The 22,638-nt window shown below is 42.8% G+C and overlaps 1 protein-coding gene across 3 annotated transcripts; it reads left to right on the top strand.

Annotated features, from left to right (window-relative positions):
- Window positions 1-11,067: 11,067 nt before the first annotated feature.
- pirt (phosphoinositide interacting regulator of transient receptor potential channels) lies at window positions 11,068-22,539 on the top strand. 3 transcript variants are annotated; one of them, XR_013580558.1, is made up of 3 exons: window positions 11,202-11,293; window positions 20,791-21,731; window positions 22,496-22,539. XR_013580558.1 is itself a non-coding variant. In XM_078570598.1 (2 exons), the coding sequence occupies exon 2, from the start codon at window positions 20,799-20,801 to the stop codon at window positions 21,225-21,227; it is 429 nt and encodes a 142-aa protein (XP_078426724.1). In that variant the 5' UTR covers window positions 11,068-11,136; window positions 20,791-20,798; the 3' UTR covers window positions 21,228-22,036. The 3 variants fall into 3 exon arrangements, 2 of the variants coding, with proteins under 2 accessions (XP_078426724.1, XP_078426722.1); XM_078570598.1 differs by lacking the exons at window positions 11,202-11,293; window positions 22,496-22,539 and adding an exon at window positions 11,068-11,136 and having other exon boundaries at window positions 20,791-22,036; XM_078570596.1 differs by lacking the exon at window positions 22,496-22,539 and having other exon boundaries at window positions 20,791-22,035.
- Window positions 22,540-22,638: the final 99 nt, after the last annotated feature.

Below are 22,638 nucleotides of genomic sequence, written 5' to 3'. Positions count from 1 at the left end.
GGAAAGCTGTTGTCTTCAGAATGGTTTGGTTGATCGGGCGGAAAAGTGGCAGAGGTAATGCATTTGGGGAGGGCAGACAGAGCAAGGGAATGCTCAATATATGGGAGAATGTTTGGAAGGATAGAGGAAATGAGAGATCTTGGAGTGCATGTTCACAGGTCTCTGAAGGTGGCAGGACAGGTGGATAAGGTGGTGAAGAAAGTATTTAGAATGCTTTCCTTTATTTGATGAGATATTGAATACAAAAGCAAGGATGTAATGATGGAAGTGTATAAAACGCTGGTTAGGCCACAGCTGGAATTTTGGGTACAGTTCTGTTCACCACGTTACAGGAAGGACATAATTGCTCTGGCGAGAGTACAGAGGAGATTTACAAGAATAATTTCCAGGGCTTGAAAATTGCAGCTATGAGGAAAGATTGGATAGGCTGGGGTTGTTTTCCTTGGAACAGAGGAGGCTGAGGGGTGACCTGATTGAGGTGTACAAAATTATGAGGGGCCTAGATAGAGTAGACAGGGATGCCCTGTTTCCCCTAACGAAGAGGTCACTTACTAAGGGTCACAGATTTAAGGTGATTGGTGGAAGGGTTAGAGGGGACATGAGGGAAAACTTCTTCACCTAAAGGGCGGTCGGTGTTTGGAATTGACTGCCTGGTTTGGTGGTGGAGGCAGAAATCCTCAACTCATTTAAAATGTACCTGGATCTGCACCTTTAGCGCTGTAACCTGCAAGGCTACAGACCAGGCGCTGGAAAGCGGGATTAGAATGGACAGCTGGTTTTTTTTATTTTTCTTTCTCGGCCAGTGCAGACCCAACGGGCTGGATGGCCTCTTTCTGTGCCGTAACTTTTCTATGGTTCTAGGATCATTTATTCAGGCCTGTATTGGTCATGTATATGCAGAAATAAGCCCTCACCCACTCCCCATTAAATAAATCACAGATAAAATTACCTCAGTATGGTTTTCAATCAGCCTTTGAAAGCAAGGAATTATTGGATATGCTGGTCTGTTCAATGCAATTATATTGACACTAATTAGAAAGTATGTCCCATCAATTAAAAACAAAACACTCCCTCACAACCGGCCTCATCTGAATCCTTATGTTCTTGGTCAATAAATGGCTGCTTCATCTCGTTCAATGCACATTAGCTATCTTCTCAGAAAGTAATTACAAATAAATTGCTCCAATTTTCATATTTCTGTTGTATGCTTGGTACATTATAATAGCAAGTCCCACATCTCCATCAGTTCAATACTGCATGATCTTAGGTCAAATAAGCAGCACCACAACCAGTTCCCTTCTCAAGGCCACAGCAAATGGTAAAATTTAACAAATTAAAAATATAAACTTGAACCCTTTTCTGTAAAAATGATTCCCATTGCTGGTTGCTAACTCTGAGTGAAGCTATCACCAAAATACAGTTGCAAAGTGGTTGATGTCAGAGAGGCTACCAGGGCAACATGGGCAAATTAGCATGTTAGTGTTCATTAATTGCTATCAACAGGATCTGTCTCCAAGATTACAACTGATAACAACACTGCAATATGCCAATACTCTATAAAGTGACGAAGCAAACTCTCCTGACATGTCAGTTCAGTTCAGAACTATTGCACTCAAAATCAAATGACGTAAATGCAAATTCTTCCTTATATATAATTCATTTTTTGTTAATAAAACAAATCATTCTTAAATATGAATGAGAATACGTAGCACTTTAAAACAAATGTGAAGTCAATAGCCCATTTCAGAGAATGTAACAACACTGGCGCTTTTGAATAAAGCATATTTATTGACCAAGAACACCACCCACACTGTTCTCTCCTTCCTGATTTTAAGGGTTACCATCTGCCACCAGTGAGCATAACCTCTGTGTAAACTCAAAAGCCAATTTGTTTTCTATATTTCCCCAAACTACATCCATTCTACCTCGAGTCCTGGAAGAGAGGTACTGCCAATCAATATTATTTAACGTAGAAAGATAGAAACATAGAAACAGAGAAACTAGGAACAGGAGTAGGCCATTCAGCCCTTCGAGCCTGTTCCGCCATTCAATATGATCATGGCTGATCCACTATCTCAACGCCATATTCCCGCTTTCTCTCCATACACCTTGATGCCCCTTATATCCAAAAATTTATCAATTTCTTTCTTGAATATACTCAGTGACCCAGCCTCCACAGCCTCTGTGGTAGAGAATTCCACAGGTTGACCACCCTCTGAGTGAAGAAATTTTTCCTCACCTCAGTCCTAAATGGCCTGCCCCATATCCTGAGACTGTGGCCCCTGGTTCTAGACACCTCCAACAAGGGAAACATCCTCCATGCATCCAGCCTGTCTAGCCCTGTTAGAATTTTATATGTTTCAATCAGATCCCCTCTCATTCTTCTAAACTCTAGTGAATACAGGCCCAGTCGAACCAATCTCTCTTCATACGACTGCCCTGCCATCCCCAGTATCAGCCTAGTGAACCTTCACTGCATTCCTTCTATGGCAAGTATATAATTTCTTGGGTAGGGAGACCAAAACTGCATGCAATACTCCAGGTGTGGTCTCACCAAGGCCCTGTATAACTGCAGTAAGACATCCCTGAACTCAAATCCTCTTGCAATGAAGGCCAACATACCATTTACCTTCCTAATTGTTTGTTGCACCTGCCTATTTACTTTCATTGACTGGTGTACAAGGACACCCAGGTCCCTTTGTACATCCACATTTCCCAATATATCACCATTTAAATAATACTCTCCTCTTCTGTTTTTCACACCGAAGTGTATAACTTCACATTTATCCTCATTATACTACATCTGTCATGGTTTGCCCACACACACAACTTAAATCACTCTGAAGCCTCATTGCATCATCCTCACAACTCACAACCTCGCCCAGTTTTGTGTCGTCAGAAAACTTGGAAATATTGCATTTGGTTCCCTCATCCAAGTCATTTATATATATCGTGAAAAGCTGGAGCCCAAGCACTGATCCCTGTGGTACACCACTAGCCACCACCTGCAATCTGAAAAAAGACCCATTTATTCCCACTCTCTGTTTCTGATCTGTCAACCAATTCTCAATCCATGCCAGTATATTACCCCCAATCCCATGTGCTTTAATTTTGCCCACTAGCCTCTTATGTGAGACCTTAACAAAAGCCTTCTTGAAATCCAAATACACCACATCCACCGGTTCTCCCTTATCTATTCTACTAGTTACATCCTCAAAAACGTCAGTAGATTAGTTAAACATAATTTCCTTTTCATAAACCCATGCTGACTTTGTCTAATCCCGTTAATGCTTTCCAAGTGTTCTGTTACCACGTCTTTTATAATAGACTTGAGCATTTTCCCCACTACTGATGTTAGGCTAACTGGCCTGTAATTCTCTATTTTATCTCTCCCTCCTTCCTTAAATAGTGGGGTTACATTTGTCACCCTCCAATCTGTAGGAACTGCTCCAGAATCTATAGAATTTTGGAAGATGACCACCAATGCATCCAATATTCCCAGGGCCACTTCCTTTAGTACTCTGGGATGTAGATTATCAGGCCCTGGTGATTTTTCAGCCTTTAACCCCATTAATTTCTCGAGCACCATTTTTTTTACTAATACTGATTTTCTTCAATTCCTCCCTCTCACTAGACCCTTGGTTCCCTAACACTTCTGGGGAATTATTTGTGTCCTCTTTTGTGAAGACAGAACCAAAATATATGTTCAATTCTTCTGCCATTTCTTTGTTCCCCATTATAATTTCCCCCATTTCTGACTGTTAAGGGACCTACATTTGTCTTCGTTAATCTTTTTCTCTTTACATATTTATAGAAGTTTTTATAGTCAGTTTTTATGTTCCTTGCAAGTTTACTCTCATACTCCATTTTCCCCTTCTTGATCAATCCACTTTTGCTGAATTCTAAACTGTTCCCAATCCTTGCTGCTTTTTCTGGCAATTTTATATGCCTCCTCTTTGGATCTAATACTATCCCTAATTTCTTTTGTAAGCCATGTTTGAGCCACCTTTCCTGTTTTAGTTTTGCGCCAGACAGGAATGAATAACTGTTGTAATTTATGCATACGTTCCTTAAATATTAGCCATTGCCTATCCACTGTCAACCCTTTTAGTAAGGTTCCCCAATCCATCAATGCCAACTCACGCCTCATACTATCGTAGTCCCCTTTATTCAGATTCAGGACTCTAGTTTAGGATTCAACTTCTTCACTCTCCATCCTAATGAACAATTCTATCATTTTATAGTCGCTCTTCCTCAAGGTTGTTAATTAATTCTTTCTCATTGCACTATACCCAGCCTAGGATAGCCTGCTCTCTAGTTGGTTCCTCAATGTATTGGTCTAAAAAAGCATCAAGTACACGCTCCAGGAAATCCTCCTCCACAGTATTGTTGCTAGTTTGATTTGTCCAATCTATATGTAGATTAACGTCATCCATGATTACAGCTGTACCCTTATTGTATACGTCTCTAATTTCCTGCTTAATGCCTTCCCTTACATCTCCATTACTGTTTGGGGGCCTATAGAAAACCCCCACCAACATTTTCTGCCCCTTGGTGTTTCTTATCTCCACCCAAACAGATTCCACATCATGATGTTCCGAGCCAATATCCTTCCTCGCTATTGCATTGATTTCTCCTTTACTAACAATGCTATCCCACTTCCTTTCCCTATTTGTCTGTCCTTCCTAACTAATAAATACCACTGGATGTTCAGTTCCCATCCTTGGTTATCCTGTAGCCATGCCTCCGTAATTGCAACGGTATCATAACCATTTATATCTATTTGCACTGTTAAATCATCTACCATGCTACTGAATGCTCCGTGCATTAAGATACAATGCCTTTAGGCTTGAGTTTTTAACCCTGTTAGTCATCTTAGCTCTATTTTGCACTATGACCGGATTTGTTTATCGCCTTTGTTTTTTCTGCCTTCCACTTTTTCTTCTTACTTTTCTATCTTTTGTTTCTTTCCTGTTTCCCCCCTCCTCTGTCTCCCTGCTCAGGTTCCCATCCCCCTGCCATTCTAGTTTCTGTAGTTCTGTGTTGGTAGATTTCTGTGGTTATGATACATTTGCCTACGTAACAATAGTTACTTCTAATACCGAAGTTATTATACCATTTTAGGGTATTTTAACATGCAAAGGTATTATATATGTGGGAATATTATTATTACCTCAGTTAGCAACCAGCAGAAGAATAAACACAAAAACAGAAAACACTGGAAACACTCAGCAGGCCAGGCAGCATCTGCAGAAAAAAATAGAGTTAATGGGCTGAATTTTCCCCCCATCGGGGGGGTGGGGGGAGTTGATGGGTGGGCACGCTTCCGATCGGCACCCCTAATCGGGGGCGTGGTGCCATTTTAGGTGGGTGGGCCAGTTAAGGCCTGCCCAGCGTGACATCCGCATGGAGGCGCTTTGCGCTCCCTGTCTGGGCAGAGGGGGGATGCCTAAAATCAAGACTGCGCTCTTTCGCACATGCGCACGAAAGAGTGCACTCATCTCCCTGAGGCTAAGTGCAGCCTCAGGGAGATCGCCTCTACTTTCAAAAATATTAAAAATAGAAAAATAAAATTTCCCTTACCTGTCCCCTCATGTGACAATGTCACATGAGTTGGAACATATTCATAATTTCCAAAGAAAGCTTTATTAAAATTTTTAAAACCCTACATGAAACCTCATCCCGCCTGTGGATGAGGTTTCGAGTTTTTTCTAGTTCCCGTTGGGGCTCCTGGCCTGCCCGCCAACCTTAAGGTTGGACAGGCAGGTCCACTAATTACGTCAATTGCTCTGTCAATGGCCTCAGTTGGCCATTGACAGGTCGACGGGCGCATAGCTGATTTTGCTGCTCCCCCGCCTTCCTTAAAATTTAAATGGGGCGCGGTGACATCGGGAGTTCCACCTGACATCACCGCGTGTCATTTTACACGTCGGCGAGCAGGCCCCACCCCCGCTCGCCGACAGTAAAATCCAGCCCAATGTTTCAGGTCAACTACCTTTCATCAGAACCAAAGAAGGATAGAAATGTAAGAGTTTTTGAGCCAGTGGAAGGGGGAGGGTCAAGGCAGGAAGAACAAAAGGGAAGATCTGTGGTACGGCGGAGGATAGGAAAGATAAAATGACAGAAGGTTTCATAGTACAAAAGCCAAAGAGAGCAGTAATGGTTTTAGTAAATAAAGAAAAGATATATTCAGATGAGGTGTCAATGGTGGCAGAACAGCCATGCATATGCAATATAAAGGGACAAAGACAGAAACTAGACAAGATCAAACCAGCACAAAAAAGCATAGAACAAGATGGAGGCAGGGGTTATGATTAAAATTTTTGAACTCAATATTGAGTCCCAAAGGCTGAGTCCCAAAGTTGCTGAGTCAAAAGACGAGGTGCTGTTCCTCAAGCCTGTTCCCAGAATTAATATTTCCACCATGCGGGAGACTTCTGAGTCTGCAGGTCAACAAAAAACATCAGGTTAATTGTTATTCCCTTTCCAATCACGGTGCCCAATTCTTTCAGTACTTCACAAAAGAAGAATTATCGCTTCATGCACCTGAATATTATGGTTTGGTTTAATGTCTCAAGAGTTATACTGCATGAGCTGTTTGCCATCTATCTTGGATTTTTTTGTGTAATGGATTCATTGAATGATATTCTCTCATTTACACCATGCTCTAATCTGGAGAATAAACTGTGTATAGTGTAGTGCATTTGATGTAGTGTATTGAAATTGCATTGTGCATATTGTCCACTTGAGGCTACTATACACACATATACCAGCAGAGGGAGTCTGCTAGGAAGAGATATGAACATTCGAATGTACGAATTAGGAGCAGGATTAGCCTGCTCCATCATTTAATAAGATCATGGCTGATCTGATTGTCGCCTCAACCCCACCCCCTATAGCCTTTTGCACTCTTGCTGATTAAGACTCTATCTACCTCTGCCTTAAACATATTCAAAGTCTTTTGAGGAAAAGAGTTCCAAAGCCTCACGACCATCTGAGAGAAAAGAATTTCTCCTCATCTCTGTCTTAACTGGGTGACACCTTACTTTTAAACAGTGGCCGCTCGTTCTAGATTCTCCTACAAGTGGAAACATCCTATTCACAATCACTTTGTCAGGACACATCCGGATCTTCTTTGTTTCAATCAAGTCGCCTCTTACTCTTCTAAACTCCAGCAAATACAAGCCTAGCCTGCCTAACCTTTCCTCATAAGACAATCCTCCCATTCCAGGGTCAGAATTTTCCTGTCCTGCGGTGAGGACAGGAGCCCAGAGTGTTTCCCACCACAGAGGCCAGTGGGAATTTGCGCCACATTGCATAATGTTGGCCTCATTAATTATGCAATTGGGAGTTTCCCCGATGTATCGCGCAGCGGGGCGGGCTGGATGGCGCACATCCCGCCGTCATATCTTGACGCCATATTTAAAAGGCACCCAGACATCACACTTACCCACCATTGAAGGAGGAGATGGCCTGCCAACCAGAGGGACCTCCGGTCCCCAGATTCAGTGACGCGTCCCTCTCAATGCAGTGGAGGCCAGGAGGGCCATCCTCTACCCAGAGGATAGGAGGAGGAGGCTGACTTACCACAACAACCCAGCAGGGAGGAAGTCTCCAGGGAGGTAAATGCCCAGTGCCACGAATACATGAAGGACCCTATTCGCTCTGCCAGTGTAACTGAACTGCTCACACTCACCTCACTGAATGGTAGAGGGAACATGGGCTTCAGTGGCAAGTAGGCACCATCCATGTGGCCCATGCGTTAAAGAGCTACTTGGCGTGATAAGGTGATGCCTCATAGCCCCATTGCATTCCAACTAGTCTGCAGGTGGAGAGGGCACTGTGGGTCCTTGACCCTTCCAAATGAAAGAGCTCAGATGCTGTCTGGGTGGGGTTGGGGGAGAGAGAGGGGGGGTGGGGTGTGGGGGTCGGGGGTGGGGGGGTGGTTAGGCCTTGAGGGCACCAGCAAACACCACTAATGACATGCCTCTGTGAGCCTCACCACTCTGGAAGGCGCTGCCTCAGGATCCTTGTGGACAACCATCAGTCACATGGCACACAATCAGTGGGTTATTTGTAAGACTGGAAACATGAGAAAAATACATGAAACTTCATTGCTCTCAACCCCATCTTCTCTCTTTGCACAGGAAATGTTGAGGCACAATGAGGAGAGAGAGAGAGAGAGAAGACGGGAAGGGGTCGGCCTGACCTCAAAAACCTCACCGACTTCGAGCCGCGGGCAGCCATTCTGGCTGGGGAAGAACCAGACCGAGCCTGCGGTAACCGAGAGGTCAGCGGGTGGCCTCCATCCAGTAAGGATCCATGCATAATGTCATCACATAGAAACCCAAGGGTCACGTGATCGTCCACGTTGGATGCAGCTCATGCAGTCACTAGCTCTCTCCTCCATTACTTACAGGTGCCAGTAGGAAGCAGGCAAGGGAGCAAGAGGAGACCCTGTCCAGCCACAACCCCAGCCCGCAGAGGACCAAGAACATTGGGGATGAGGAAAAAAGTTCACTTGGAGAGGGGTCATAACAGTCACCTGCACCCTCTCACATTCTGGTGGTCCCAACACAGACAGGTGTCCTCAGCAGGGGGAGGAAGGGTCAGCCAAACTCACCAGCACTTGGAGGATTGCTGCAGAAGAGGTACCTGCAACTTTCAAGTTGGGTGACAAGATTCTGGAGTGCGCCGTCCAGGAGATGCAAGAGGGGGACATCAGGTAGAGGTGTCAAAGGCCTTCAACAGAGTGGCACATGAGGCAGAGGAGTCTGTCTGCCTGCTCTATGATGAAGTGTTGCTGACATGTGCATGCATTGAGGTCTCCATGATAAGCTGCTGCCCTCCAAGCATCGGGTCTCCAGAGCACGGCTGCCAAGGTCATCCAAGGCAACCGGGTCAATGGGTCAGCAGGCTGTCTACACCCCTGCTGCAGATGTTGGAGAAGCACCCAGAAGAAGTGATAGGGAATGAAAGGTTAAGAAGTTTTGATTTCACATGTGGTTGCACTGGTGCATTATGGTTGTTAATCTTATGACACTTCTGTAAATATAGTCCACTTGCACTTTAATGAGGTCTGATCTGGTTTATTTGCGATCTAGACCTTAAACCTCTGCATGCCCCCCTCCCCCACATCATCTTCTAAGGGGCACGCCAGGCTGGTTCTGTGTCCGCCAGAATCAGGCAGGGAGGCAAAGGTCTTTAATAATAAAAACAAAAAACTGCGGATGCTAGATAAATACAAGTTGTTGTTGTTTAGATTTGTTTTATCACCCCAACTGGGGACACAGTTCCCATTTATACCTTGCTGACCCAAGCATATTTAGTAGGGCCTAAGGACATCTTGAACGAGGATGCCAAAGGAGCAGTGCAGCTAGATGCAGTAAAACATGCAGTAAAATTGTAGCCCCAGATTGGGAGATGAAGAAAGGAGATGCCTGGCAGACTGAATACTCCCAACTGTAATGTATGTATCTTCTCCAGAAAAGCTCAGGAACCTCAGTATGCTGGCCATGAGAATATGTAGCATTGCATCTTTTAATAGTTGCTTCATTTCCTTCATTACAACAGTCAGGTATTTCAAAAGTACTTCTTTGGTTGTAAATGCGTTCTTTCTTACACATCTAGGACCCTGGATATGAATAGCCCAGACTGGTGAGATAAATGGTCTGGAAGCACTTAATACTGCATACCAGTATATGGAGACATCTCATTCCAGAGCATTGGCATCGCTCACTTAAATAAGCAATAAGTGTGCACAAATTATTTGAAAAATCAAAGTTTAATTAAGCTGTGGCACTGACCCTAAAGTTAACAGAAAATCACAGCAGCATTACACAAATAAAACACATGGACCCCAGAAAGTCCATAGATTCTGTGCAGCAGATTTGCTTCCATAACAGGAAAATTTTAAATTAATGGGAAGCTGGGAAAAGATGCTAAGAGCTTAAGATCTTAACCTGAATAAGAAAATTATACACGGAGTCTGACAAAGAGACATATATAATTAACAGCTTGCTGAACTTAAAACCCAGACAATTGTAATTAACGCTACAACATAATTCACGTTCGTTGCAGCTACTGATATTTATCTGTCATATGCAGCATGATTCTAATAAAGTAACCATTTGGCATATTATGCATCAACACAATTTCCTTCACATCCTGTATTGCTCAGTATATGTTTTTAACTGCAGGTCTCATACCACAGACAATCCCATACTGTCAAATGCCACAGTGATCAAACTCAAACGTTGGTATCCTCCTCCAAGTTCCGGCAGGGCCATTCAGGTAGGTTTCCTCAGCCTCAGTCTCCCTAGTGTTAAGAAATCCATTGATCAATGTGTCCCTGTGGTGTCCCTGTGGACATCGTAACATTTAAGGGATATTCCAATGCTGTTGCATTGTTTCCACCTAGTAACAAGGGTGGGACCCACTGTGAGTGTGTTCATAGGTTCTTCACATCAGTTCAAGAGTCAGTGAAGAGCAGTTCAAGGGTCAGTCAATTTTAGTCAGTCAGTAAGTCATGAGCAGGTGAAGAAGAAGACGACCATCCCCATGCAGCTAAAGTGCTGATGTTAGCCCTGAGAAGGTGCTGGTGAGCCCCCTTTCTTGAACTGCTGCTGTCCATGTGGAGTAGATGAACCCACATTGCTGTTAGGAAGGGAGCTGCAGGATTTGGACCCAGCGACAGTGGAAGTCATGTCATTCCAAGTCAGGATGTAGTGCAGGAAGACCTGTCCAGGGAGTTTATAATACTGATGAAAAGTTAGGGAAATGTCTTAGTCCCTCGCACCACAACCCAACACCGACGAGTTTTAAAAAGACCCTTCAAGTTATTCAAATATATCAATTTTCCCAGTAATTTTGTACAGGTGCAGTAGATATAAAGCAGTAAGGGAATTGCACAGGGGGTAAAAAGTACTACGCACCCTTCTGCAATGTGATGCAAAATTAAATAGTGCGACCAAAACAGTCCGAAGGAATATCTGCAGTTTGGAAACTGACGCCAGGCTCATGATGATGTAATTCAGTTCCTCCGCCCCAGGGAAAGACTTCCCCTGTCGCTATTCAGATCATGAAGCCTCGCTGATCCACATCCCTGGCTCTTTGGCATTGAGCTATACTTCCCAAGTGAGTTCCCGAAGGAGAGGGGCGCAGCCTTGACCCGTTTTGTGGGGGGTTTGGTGGTGGTGGTGAGGGGGGGAGGTGCTTTCCAGAGACGGACCCTTGGCCTCTGCAGAGAGAGAAAAAGGGGGAAGAGAGAGAGCTGGAAAAGTGGCGAAATAAAGTAAGTATCTCTCTTGCGAGGCGTCGCTACCGTGGGAAGCGAGGGAGAGCAGCAACTATAGGGATGGCTGTGGGCGAGGAGGCATCGCCACTGAGTTGACATAGGAGTTGGATATCGGCTCAAAGGGCGAGGAGGGAAACCACAGCCAAGGTGTGTGTGGTCGTTCAGTTGCTTTCCAACCATCGCACGGATCTTTTAACGACCTGATGCTTTTAGGCAGAAATTTCGACCGTACAGAAATAAAGGCTGGCACTGAACGGGTTAATACGAGTCTGAAAAACGACTCCAAAGATCTAAACAAGACTCCACTTTTTTTTTCTCTGAACATTTACAATCGAGTCGAAGTTGTTGGAAACTGGTCGCAAGTTACCACCTGTCTAAAGTCGAGGTGCCACCTTCCCCCACCACCACCACCCCCTCGTCCCATGCAGTGAACAGTCTCAAAGACAAGTTCAGGATTTGGGAAGAAAGTTGGGGTTGTAGGGGGATTGGGGGGTGCTGGTGGTGAATAAAGTGGGTGATTTCTAGTCCCAATACCCAGAACGAAAAAAAACAGTAAAAACTGGGAAATAAAGATAGTGGTCTGAACTGGTCGTGTATACCTTAAAATGGAACGCCAGTAAAAACTGGGAAATGAGAGTTGTTTTTTTCCTATTGGGTAAGCTGATTGAGCCACCTGTGTTTGGCACGGGCAAAGATTTAACTGTGAACAGAAACGTGGACATTGTGGAAAGTTGGAGGAGGTGAAGTGGTTAATCTGTGTGGAGCTGTCACACTTTGATCCGCACCATTTGGGTGAAGCTGATGGTGCGAAAGCCTTACTGGGATTTCAACAGGAGCTTCAGAGCACAATGCAATAGATGGAGCCTGTGCAGGACCAGCTGTACTGCGACCCAATGCAAATATTTCTGTGGAGGCAGAAAGGGAGTAGTGTTGGCAGAAACTGGGAACCACACCCAAAGCTGCCACAATAACTCCAGTAGTAAATAATGGAATAATCCGGAAGTAAAACAAATGGACAGCTGTAGAAGTAAAAATAATTGGTCAGTCAGGACAGTTTTGCAGAGTAAATCAATATATAACGTTTAGGAAGCCATCGGTGTATTTATAATACTGCAGTATTAGTGTAAATGTGCCCTGTATCTATATTTCTCCCATCCCCCAACCAATTTATACTTGGGAAATAAGTATTCTCTGGTGGAAGGAACATTGGCCCCAAACCAACAACAATTTGCATTTATATAGTGCCTGTAATGTGGTAAATGACCCCAGGTACTTCGTATGAACATAATCAGAAAACATATGGTATGGAGCCACCTAAGGAGATATTTGGACAGGTGGTTAAAGAATTAGGTTTGAAGGAGTGTCTTAAAGAGGGGGGGGTGGTGGGTAGAGAGAGGCAGAAAGGTTCAGAGCTCAAGGCCTAGATAGCTGACAGTCTGACCAGTGGTGAAGCAAAATAAATTAAGGATTCTCAAGAGGCCAAATTTAGTGGAATGTAGTGTTCTCAGGGGTAGAGAGGGAGTTATAGGACTGGAGGAAGTTACAGTGATGGGGAGGTGCAAGTTTGTGGAAGATTTGAATACGGGAATAGGAATTTTAAATTTGAGGCCTTGCTAACATGGGTCAGTGAGCACAAGAGTGAAGGGGGAACGGGTAGGATATGGGCAGCAAAGTTCTAAAGGAACTGAAGTTTCAGAGGGTGGAGGATGGAGGCCGGCCTGAATAGGCAAGTCTGGAGGTAACAAAAGTATGGATGGTGGTTTAACCTGAAGATGATTTGAGGGAGAGGCGGAAGCAAGTCACAGTACAGAGGTAGAAGGTAAGCGGTCTTGGCGATGGGGAGGAAATGACATCAGAAGCTGAGCTCAGGGTCCATCGGAACATCAAGGTTGCCAACAGTCTGGCTCAGCATTAGAGAGTGCCAGGGAGGGAGATGCAATCAGTGGATAAGGTACAGGTTTTCAACCATTCTGAGATGAGCTTGGCACTCTGAAAGGCATTTTGGACATGCATGAATCATTGCCACTGGTGTGACTCACGTACTACTGAACTCTGAACAGTTATGAAATCTGGAGTGGATAAAAGTGAAGGCTCATGATAAAAACATTGGTTTTGGAAAATACTTCATTTATGATGCACAATTACATGTCTGATGTAATTCCAGACATCATGATGGCCCATGCCCAGCTCTACACCCAACCTCAAGCAGTCAGTATTTCATGTAACTGAAAGAGTTATGAAATACACACTGGAATAGTTTCAATCCTTCTGTTATAATCAGTCAAATTATTGACCCAGCTCTTGTAAAGTGGAGACTGCTTTGTATCAACACTTAGTATCTAGTATAGCTACGCATATGATTCAACTTTGATCTGATTGAATATAGATGTAAAATTGTCAAGAAACAGTATTTTTATAAGACGTTTTGTTGGAAGATCAAATTCTAAACTTCCTGGCATTTCTGTATGGTTATATTTCATGTCAATTCTGCAAACTTTTAGTCCATTGACAGCTCCACCTGTTTGCTGTAATGAATAGGGCTTTGCTATAACTGTAGCAACTTGTGTTTGTACAGCACCTATAACATAAAAAAAATGTCCTGAGGATTCAGAGGGAAATCTACATTAACCTATATTTTAAAAAATTGAAAAATTCTGTCCATTAACAAAGAACTTTCGACACTAATTTGCATTGATATAGCATGTTCAATCCTGCAATCTTCCAGGATGCAGTATGTTACTGCAATATTAACTATTGCTTTTCCATGGATTTTGGACTTGGATTTAGATTTGGAAAGGATTGGTAGAATCAAATACATTCTCCTGGAGCCCAATCCAACTTCTTAATTATTTTAAGTGGCCAACCCTGCCCCATCACTCACTGGATTAAATTTGTACAATTGATGTTCTAAACTTCAGCTAACCTGACACTGTACATAGAAATTTAGCTATGCTGACAACTTGTGAGACTGACCTGATGGTGCGTTAAGACATCACCTTTACACAGACCATCAGTTTTGATTAGTTTATTTCTGAAAAGGCCAATGCCCTTGTTAAAAGCCCTCAACATTCTGTCCTCTAGCCCTCCCCAATCAAACATTTCACCCCCATTACTGTTCTGATATTTGCATCCCCAACAGCCTGAGCTCACTACTTAACATTTTCAGATTTGAACCAGCTTTGTTCTTACATTTCTTTTTCTTAGCAATACCAATAATGAAACCACTCATCAATGCAAAATATGATGTAAATGAAAATATGCTTAAAAAAACACCGAAAACCTAACAATATAACATCTATAAATAGATCCAGTTTATTGACATCAAAGCAAGACTTTGAAGATTTGTCAGCAGCAGTACATCTATATGAACGTGTTTTGTTTACCTTGCTGTGGTGTTTCAAGTGGTCTCTCCCTATTGGAGTGGCCTAGGTAATGCTCGGTAGAGACCGAACTGAAGTCAGTTGAAACCCATTAAACAAAACAGACATGATCATCATCTGGGACATAAAACTTTATATTTCACAGAATCATAGAACCTTTCTGATTGCATGAATTGGTCCAATTTTTGATCAGTTTAGATTTTTAAAATACAGTTCAATCCCTTAATTTGACTCTACAGGAAAAAGATGTGCACTGGTAATACAAGTGCAAATCTTTGGTATCCAATTGCGGCTCTGAGCTACAGTTCTCAGAGAGGGTGGTTTTTTGATTGCCACTTCTTGTAAAAGCATTTCCCTGTCCAAGATTCATAAGTAATGAGACTTGTACAGAAATAAGTCAAGGAGTTAAACTAAATGTACATAGTTTTTAAACCATTATTAAAATATAATAACCATCATATCCAGGGCTGCTTGACATCTCATGATAAATTTCACAAATCTCTGTACTAACCACACGCAGTACAATAATCTGATCAAATACCACAATTCTGCAGAGCGAGTGGTCAGTTGCAGTGAAAATGCCAGACTTTGAGTTAAACTGAGTGATAACCAATTCACTTAGCTTAATTCTAGAAGGCTCTGGAGTGTAAGCTGATTATAATTGATTAGGTGTGATAGTTTACAAACTTCCTGCTTCCCTTTATAGTTTGCCTAACACTGACTCTACTTGTCCCACCCCCCCACCCCTTAAACCAGCTTATATTTCACCTCTCTTCTATTTTTACTTAGTTCTGTTGAAGGGTCACTCGGACTCGAAACGTTAACTGTGTCCCTCTCCGCAGATGCTGCCAGACCTGCTGAGTTTTTCCAGGTATTTTTGTTTTTGTTTTGGATTTCCAGCATCCGCAGTTTTTTTGCATTTATTTTATATAAGATTTCTAATATTGGATAACCAGTACCTGTCATACAGGGAATAGTAAGTATCCTCATTCTTATTGAGGGGGCTGCATAGCATCTTACAACTGCTATGTGAAGCTTGTGTAACTGATAATCTTCATCTCTGTCCCAGTCTGAAATCACTATGGTGTGTTTGTTTTTCTTAGTTTATAACGTGTGATGTTACTGCGGGTAGTTTTATTCTGTTGTCGATTTGTTTATTTTGCTTCTGTCACATGGACTTTGATGCTAAAACACTTTATCCATGATGCCAGCATCACTATTATTATTGTTATTAGGATTATTGATTGTGATGTAATCATTGCAAGTTTCCCATGTGCCAATCCAAACTTGATTACCATGAAATAACACTGCCATTGCTTATTATATAACAGTGTGACAAAACCTTTGCTGAAGTGTACATGTGTATATATCTTCTTGCCAGCTGAGTGCTAATTTGTGGTATTAAGGAAGAATTATCTTCATGACCTTTAGGGAAAGAAATCTGCCATCCTTAACTGGTTGAGCCTACATGTGACTCCAGACCCACAGCAATGTGCTTGACTCTTATCTGAACAAGGGATGGGCAATAAACGCTGGCCTAGTCAGTGATGCCCACATCTCATGAAAGAATAAAACAAGAGCACAGTGTTGGATGGATTGCCCGCTGAAAAACCACTGCCAAAATATGCAATTCTTTCATAGTTAATAAATGCGACAGACTCCAACACTTTTTTCCTCTTGGTATTTGAGGAAGATAGTTTGAAGTGGGAATTGTTTTCGCTTTAATTCAACCTTTCTATTTTCCCTGCTTCCCTTCCTTTCCACACCACCAAAGCCCAGAGTCCCAAAATGAAGGCTGAGTCACTTAAGGCGCGGCCTGTACTCTGTACCATGCTTGTAAGGGTGCTCACTTGGTGGCCCAGCATGCGCCAGAAGTGTGCAAAGTGAGCAGATCAGTGTTAAACATTGATTTGGCACCTGCTATCCTGGACCTCACAGGTCCTCATAACACCATCTCTTAAACACCCGCAACTGAGCATGTCTTTAGCTGCAGGGGTGTGGGGGGGATCACCACACCAGTGTTATTTAAATACATAAGCATGGGATTTTCAGGTGACGCCTCTTTGATTTTCCTTTGCTGCTGTAGAGTGAGTTTACTGTATACTGTGTTGTTGGAGGAGTTTCGAAAAGTTGTTGGAGTCAGAAGGGAGCAGTGCTAGACCTTGACAAGGAGGACAAAGAGAACATTAAAGATTTGGTAACATACCTGCTATCACTAATTGGAGCTCTATTGCTGACCCTCTCAGGCTGCAGCACAACAGGGACACGCAGCACAGGCAGGAGAGAGGAGAAGCTGTGCATAAAGGGAGGAGGAGAAGTGTTCTCAATAGAAGGTGCTACCCACCTAGTTTTTAGGAGAGCCACTTAGCCTACCTCCATCTCAGCCAGAGCAGTGCCTGAAGTGGCTACAGTTCACCAAGGAGATGGTCACGCAATCCTTTCACAATGAAGTACTCTAGTTGTAAGTGAGAGCAGCCGTTACCAACTGAGGAAAGGTTAGGGCATTAGTATATATACCAGCCAGTCCCCATCATTGGGGTGGGGAAGAGAAAGGGAGTCTGTATCTGTGTTCTGTGAATAAACCTGGGCTAGGTGAAGACTGGCTCCAGATTCCTCCTTTACTCAGTGAATGAGCAGCGAATTATAACAGCTATGGCCTGCTGCGTTTTCCACAACCTGGTCTCATGAGGGCACAGCTTTTACTACCAGGCCTTGGGTGTGGACCTTGGGAAGAAGAGGATGAGGAAGGGAGGAGGCACCTGGGATGCTTTCACTTTGAATGGGCTGTCTGTGAGCAATCCCCTTAAAATCTCATCCCCACATCACCTTAGCTCCCCAAGTCCCAACTTTGCAGTCTTGAGGGGCCATATGGTCTACTCCTGCCCTTATTTATTATGCTCTTTCCGTCGCTCTGCTGTGGTCCCTTACAGCATCCTTTTGGCCAAAATCCTAAAATAAAAGACACCACAAAAAAAGCTTTTCCACAACAACTTTATCCAACAACACTTCCAATAATACATACAAAATTGAACTAGTCACCCTTGTGCATTCCCTTGGTGCCTGTCTTGCACCTTGGGCTCCTAGACAGTGCTATCCCAGTGGCTGCAGCATGGAGGGTGGAATATGGGGAGACTGTAAAGGCTAGGCTTCAGACTGCATCACTTTGGCGTGGGCAGCAGGCTGGCAGAGAGGTGACAGCAAGGGCACTGGTGGAGTGGCAGCAGTGGGAGCACGAATATCATCACAATGGAGTCACTGCAGTGTGCTCAGCAATCCTAGTGATCTGTTGGAGGACAGATTGCGACTCCTCTGTCAGGGCCTCTATGTGCCTTTGAGCATCGGTATTCGCAGCCATGATGGCAACTCTGAGCCTGCATGGCACAAAACTGGTCTCACTTGTCAGCAAGCCTGGATCTCGTGGCCTCATTCTGAGCTTCCGCTGTAGCACTCAGACGTTGAGTGGCTTCTGCTTGTGTTGCAATGGAAATTGAGACATTAGCTACTGGGCTCTACATCAGATCTGGATCCTCAAGTGTTGTCATGAAGATGTCCGGCACTTCCACACTGGAAAGGATGGGCTCTGAGCTCAGTGCAAAGTCCTGTGTGCAATTGGAGCTAGACTCCTCCATGCTCCTTGACAGTGACAACTGTGTCCATCTCTGTATACACGCCTATCAGCATTCTCCTGCTCCATCAAAGTCCTCATCTGATTCCTCTGCAGCAGACTTGGTCTGCGATCTCAACCACCATAGAGTTGGCCTGGATACAACCCACTGGTGCCCAATGACACACCAGAACACAATACCACCTTGTAAAGTACGTACAGTTCCAGTACCTGAGCTGGGGCTATGAGTGTCAGATCAAGTGGCAGTGCTGCTCTTGTCCTTCATGGTAAGGCTACACTGGTTGAACAGGTGATTGGCCTTGGGTATCTAAAAGCATAAATGCAGAAGGGGAGATTTGAGGTGAAGAAAGGTGTTTTATGAGGCTATGGTGCATTGAGCAGTGTGAGAGGTCAGCAGTACAGTGAGTAGGAGATGCCATTGAAAGATTCCTTCATTGACCTTGACTACTTGGATGAGGTTGTTGAAGTTTTTGCGGCACTGCAGCCAGGTCCTCTGGGCCACACTCATGGAATTCACCACCCTTTCCACCTATTCCCATTTCCTTTGCAGGCTATGCCTTGAGGGCTTTCTGGTCCCCGAAAAAACATCAGCCCTCGCTCCTCGTTTCGACCTTTTTTTAATTCATTCATGGGATGTGGGCATTTTCGGCCAGGCCAGCCCATTCCTAATTGCCCTTGAGAAGGTGGTGATCAGCTGCCTTCTTGAACCGCGGCAGTCCATCTGGTGTAGGTACATCTGGTGTGCTGTTAGGGAGGGAGTTCCAGGATTTTGATCCAGCGACAATGAAGGAACTACAGCTTCCAGCGCAACATCAGAGAACCAGGGAGCCCTCTGAACTGTTGCTTCATTGCTGGTCTTTTTAGTCCTCTTCCTTCCCTCAAAGACATTCACAAACAGTTCCACCAGCTACTGGAACCTAATTGCACCTCCCCTTCTTGAGGCAGTCTGCAGTCTACCAGTAGGTCATGCTCGCCAAGCATGAACCAGGGTCCCCTTCTGGGTGTGTAGATAGCAGTGTGTTTCAGGCTGAGCTGCCCGCTACAAGCACAGTAGTGAGCAGGTAGCACAAAGTTTGCCTGCATCACCTGGTCCGGGTGTTGATTAATCTCGCATTACGATCCCTGTGCCTGCTAATGAATTTAATCGAATTTTTAGCTCGAGGATGTAAATTCCCTTTTCTCTGCCCCAGCAGAGCAGCCTAACTCCCTGTGTCAGGAGAGGAGCTTCTATTGCATTAGTTTGACTTTTTACTCTTCTTACCCAGTTAGTCTCATGATGTCTTGAATTCAAGCTGTCAGTTTAATGCAAACTTTGGCAAAATTATGAGCAGTTTCGTAGAGTAAACGCACAACTTCGAGGAAGTGGGTTATTATTCCTGAACTCATTTCACATTCAACTCTTATACTCATCAACAAAATTAGCCTTTCACCTTTTCACTTTGTGCTAGATTTAAAACGGAGTCCCAGATATGAAAGGGCATTAGGCTAACCGATTGTGCCATTCCTCCCTTTCCAATGTAACTTCCCTGGTCTTTATATTGCAGACAGAATAATAAATCACACCAAGCATTCTATTTCCTCTAGTTGATCAAAAAAATACGGCTTTTATTCATCAACTCATTCAGCAATTATTGAACAGTATGGTGGATGGATGAGATCAGCAAAGATGACAGTACCCTATGCAGAATGTTCAAATATCTATTAACTCAAAGTAGGATTCACACATTGGTTAACTGCTCCCGCATTGTGAAACCCATGAAATTCTCACTGTCAACATTGTATTGAGATTGTTTAATTGTTTTCTCCGCTCTCCCCTGAGTAAATATTATCCCTGCATCTGATGTGATCAGCCATTCATTACAGACTGAATGTCTAATATTGAATCAACTTTCAGCATTTAAAATGTAACTTTTTGCAGAAATACTTGATGCTGGGTTATAAAAATAGAAACCAAAGCAGAAATTAAATATTGTATTTGTGCCATTTTTATACTCATCAATGCCTCAGTATAAATGAGTTGGATGGTTGAGTTAGGCTTAAATTCAGAGGTTTCTTCCAGCCGCCTAATCTGATTTAGCTGGCCAAACGTGCCAGCCTGTGCCTGGTGATTTGTTTGTTCATTAAGCTTTGAGAAGGTGTGCAGTTCATTTTTTTTTTGTTTCTGAGGAGGGTTTGTTAGCATCCTATTCTGATGATACAATTATTGAGCATTGATGGTGATGTACTTTATAAATCTATACTTCTGTTTTTAAATGTTTGAAAAATATTCAGGCATTGGGAAATATATCAACACGAAGAACTTATATCAGAGGTAAATGGAACGCATGGAATAAAGTCACAATGTGATATTTAATGAATTTCATTAGCTCGATGAGCATTGAAGAAAATGGATGACTTCTTTCAATGAATTTCCTAATTTTCCCTCCCTTATCCTCTGTCAATTTAGTCAGTGCTCACCTTCAATCATGTGTTTGTTTGTTTAAACACAGGTTTAAAGATGGCGTCCTCTCCAGATCCAATGATGAAGTCAAGTTCAACTGAGAACATAGATCTAAGCATGCAATTATGTTCTGAGGCCAAAGACCTGCTGACCAGCCATACAGGAAGTACCTACTACAGCAGTTCCAGAAGTGTATCCATTTGGACCTCAGAGCCACAGACTGCCTGGGAAATTTACCACAAACCTATTTTTGTCATGTCAGTTGGAGGGGCTTTTTTCTTTTTGGGGTCCATAATGACTGGCTTATATTTTGCGCAGATCATAAAGAAAACATGCAACGTGCTGGGGCCTGCATTTCTGTCCATTGGGATGATGTTTCTTGTATTTGGATTAGTCTGGCTCCCCATCCTCAAAGAAAAACGAAAACAAAAGTCCATGTCAAGGTATTTAAGGAACCATAAACCACCATCTTTCTTTAACTTGTGAAACAAAGCTACACTACAGAGAAGCTTACTGCTAAAGTAATGACTTCTGGGAGTGGATGTCTCCTAGGTTCACTGTAATTCATGTTTACATGGGCCCATGGGTGTTAATGGAGATGTATGACACTACGCTCCTTATGTATTCTTTGGTATCAGTGAAGCTGTTTAGAAAGAAAAAAAACTTGCATTTATAATACACCTTTCATGACATGACAACATTCCAAAGTGCTTTATAGCCAATTAAGAGTCATCACTATGATAGGTCATAACACACAAAATAAAGTAACAATGTGACATTTAATGAATTTTATTAGCTCGATGATAATTGAAGAAAATGGATACCTTCTTCCAGCAGATATCTTACCTTTTTTCAACATTTCTACCTGGTCGATATTTATCAAATAATTTAATTGTTTGGCTTCTTGGGGCCATCCCAGTTCTGACTGTTTTTAGCAACAGACTAACGAAGGACCAAAAATTGTTGCATCCAAGTTTATCAAGTTATCTAGTATGTAGCAAATAGTTTTTGAGGTTGTGAAACTGACTATGCTTGTAAAAGGTTATCATTTATGATGTAAAGTTATTTGTAAATATTGTCATAGAAATAAGTCAGTGAATCAACAGATGACATGGTAGAAAATATGCATGTTTCACGTGGTGCATAACTTTGGGTGTCTTTGCCAGAGACTAAAAAAAATGCATCAAGCCAAATATTGCACCTAATCATTAAAAACCTGCCTTGCTCTATTGGAAATGATCTGTGCACCGTAAAGCGTGAATCCTTCAAATACTTGCACTCTAATATGTTTGTCCAAGAATCCCTCAAGTTGGCCCATCATATCAAGTGGAATTTATAATGAGATTTGCAACCAATCACATTTGGTATAGCAACTGCTGTTAAAATCAATATGGTGCAATTCTCTTAATTCTTACATAGGTAAATGATTGAACACTTCACACAGAAAGCCTTAATGTTAATCTCAAATAAATCACAAACACACCCATTTGAAGCATGAACAACATATTTCAACAATACTGTTCATTTATCTAGCGCCTTTAACATAAGAACATATCCTACAGCGCTTCACAGAAACATCATCAAAGAAAAATTTGATAAAAAATCTCCATGATTTTCTTACATCTTAGGTGACAACAGATTAAAACCTCAAATTCAATAATACTCAGCTAAGAAATAAAAAAAGTAATACAAAATAACATAAAGTAGAATTAAATTTACCAATTTATCCCATTTCCTGTTTTTTGTTTAAACAGAGTGAAGGTTAGAATTTGAGATTTCATCTGTGATTTCCACAAGTAAGTTTGGGAGGATCAACCACAAAATATTTTAATTAAATTTCCCTGTGCCCAGAGGATTATTTAAGTGACAGTTTTGGATAATCCTTGCCAACTTTTTG

The sequence above is a fragment of the Cetorhinus maximus genome, chromosome 24 (genome assembly GCF_964194155.1).
Source record: "Cetorhinus maximus chromosome 24, sCetMax3.hap1.1, whole genome shotgun sequence".
Taxonomy (NCBI): Eukaryota; Metazoa; Chordata; class Chondrichthyes; order Lamniformes; family Cetorhinidae; genus Cetorhinus; species Cetorhinus maximus.
The sequence above is the reverse complement of the archived record's forward strand: the minus strand, read 5'-3'. Positions and strand labels throughout refer to the sequence as shown.

Excerpts from the sequence above, each read along its gene's own strand:
- pirt (XM_078570598.1), top strand. The coding sequence starts at position 20,799 with ATGGCGTCCTCTCCAGATCCAATGATGAAGTCAAGTTCAACTGAGAAC.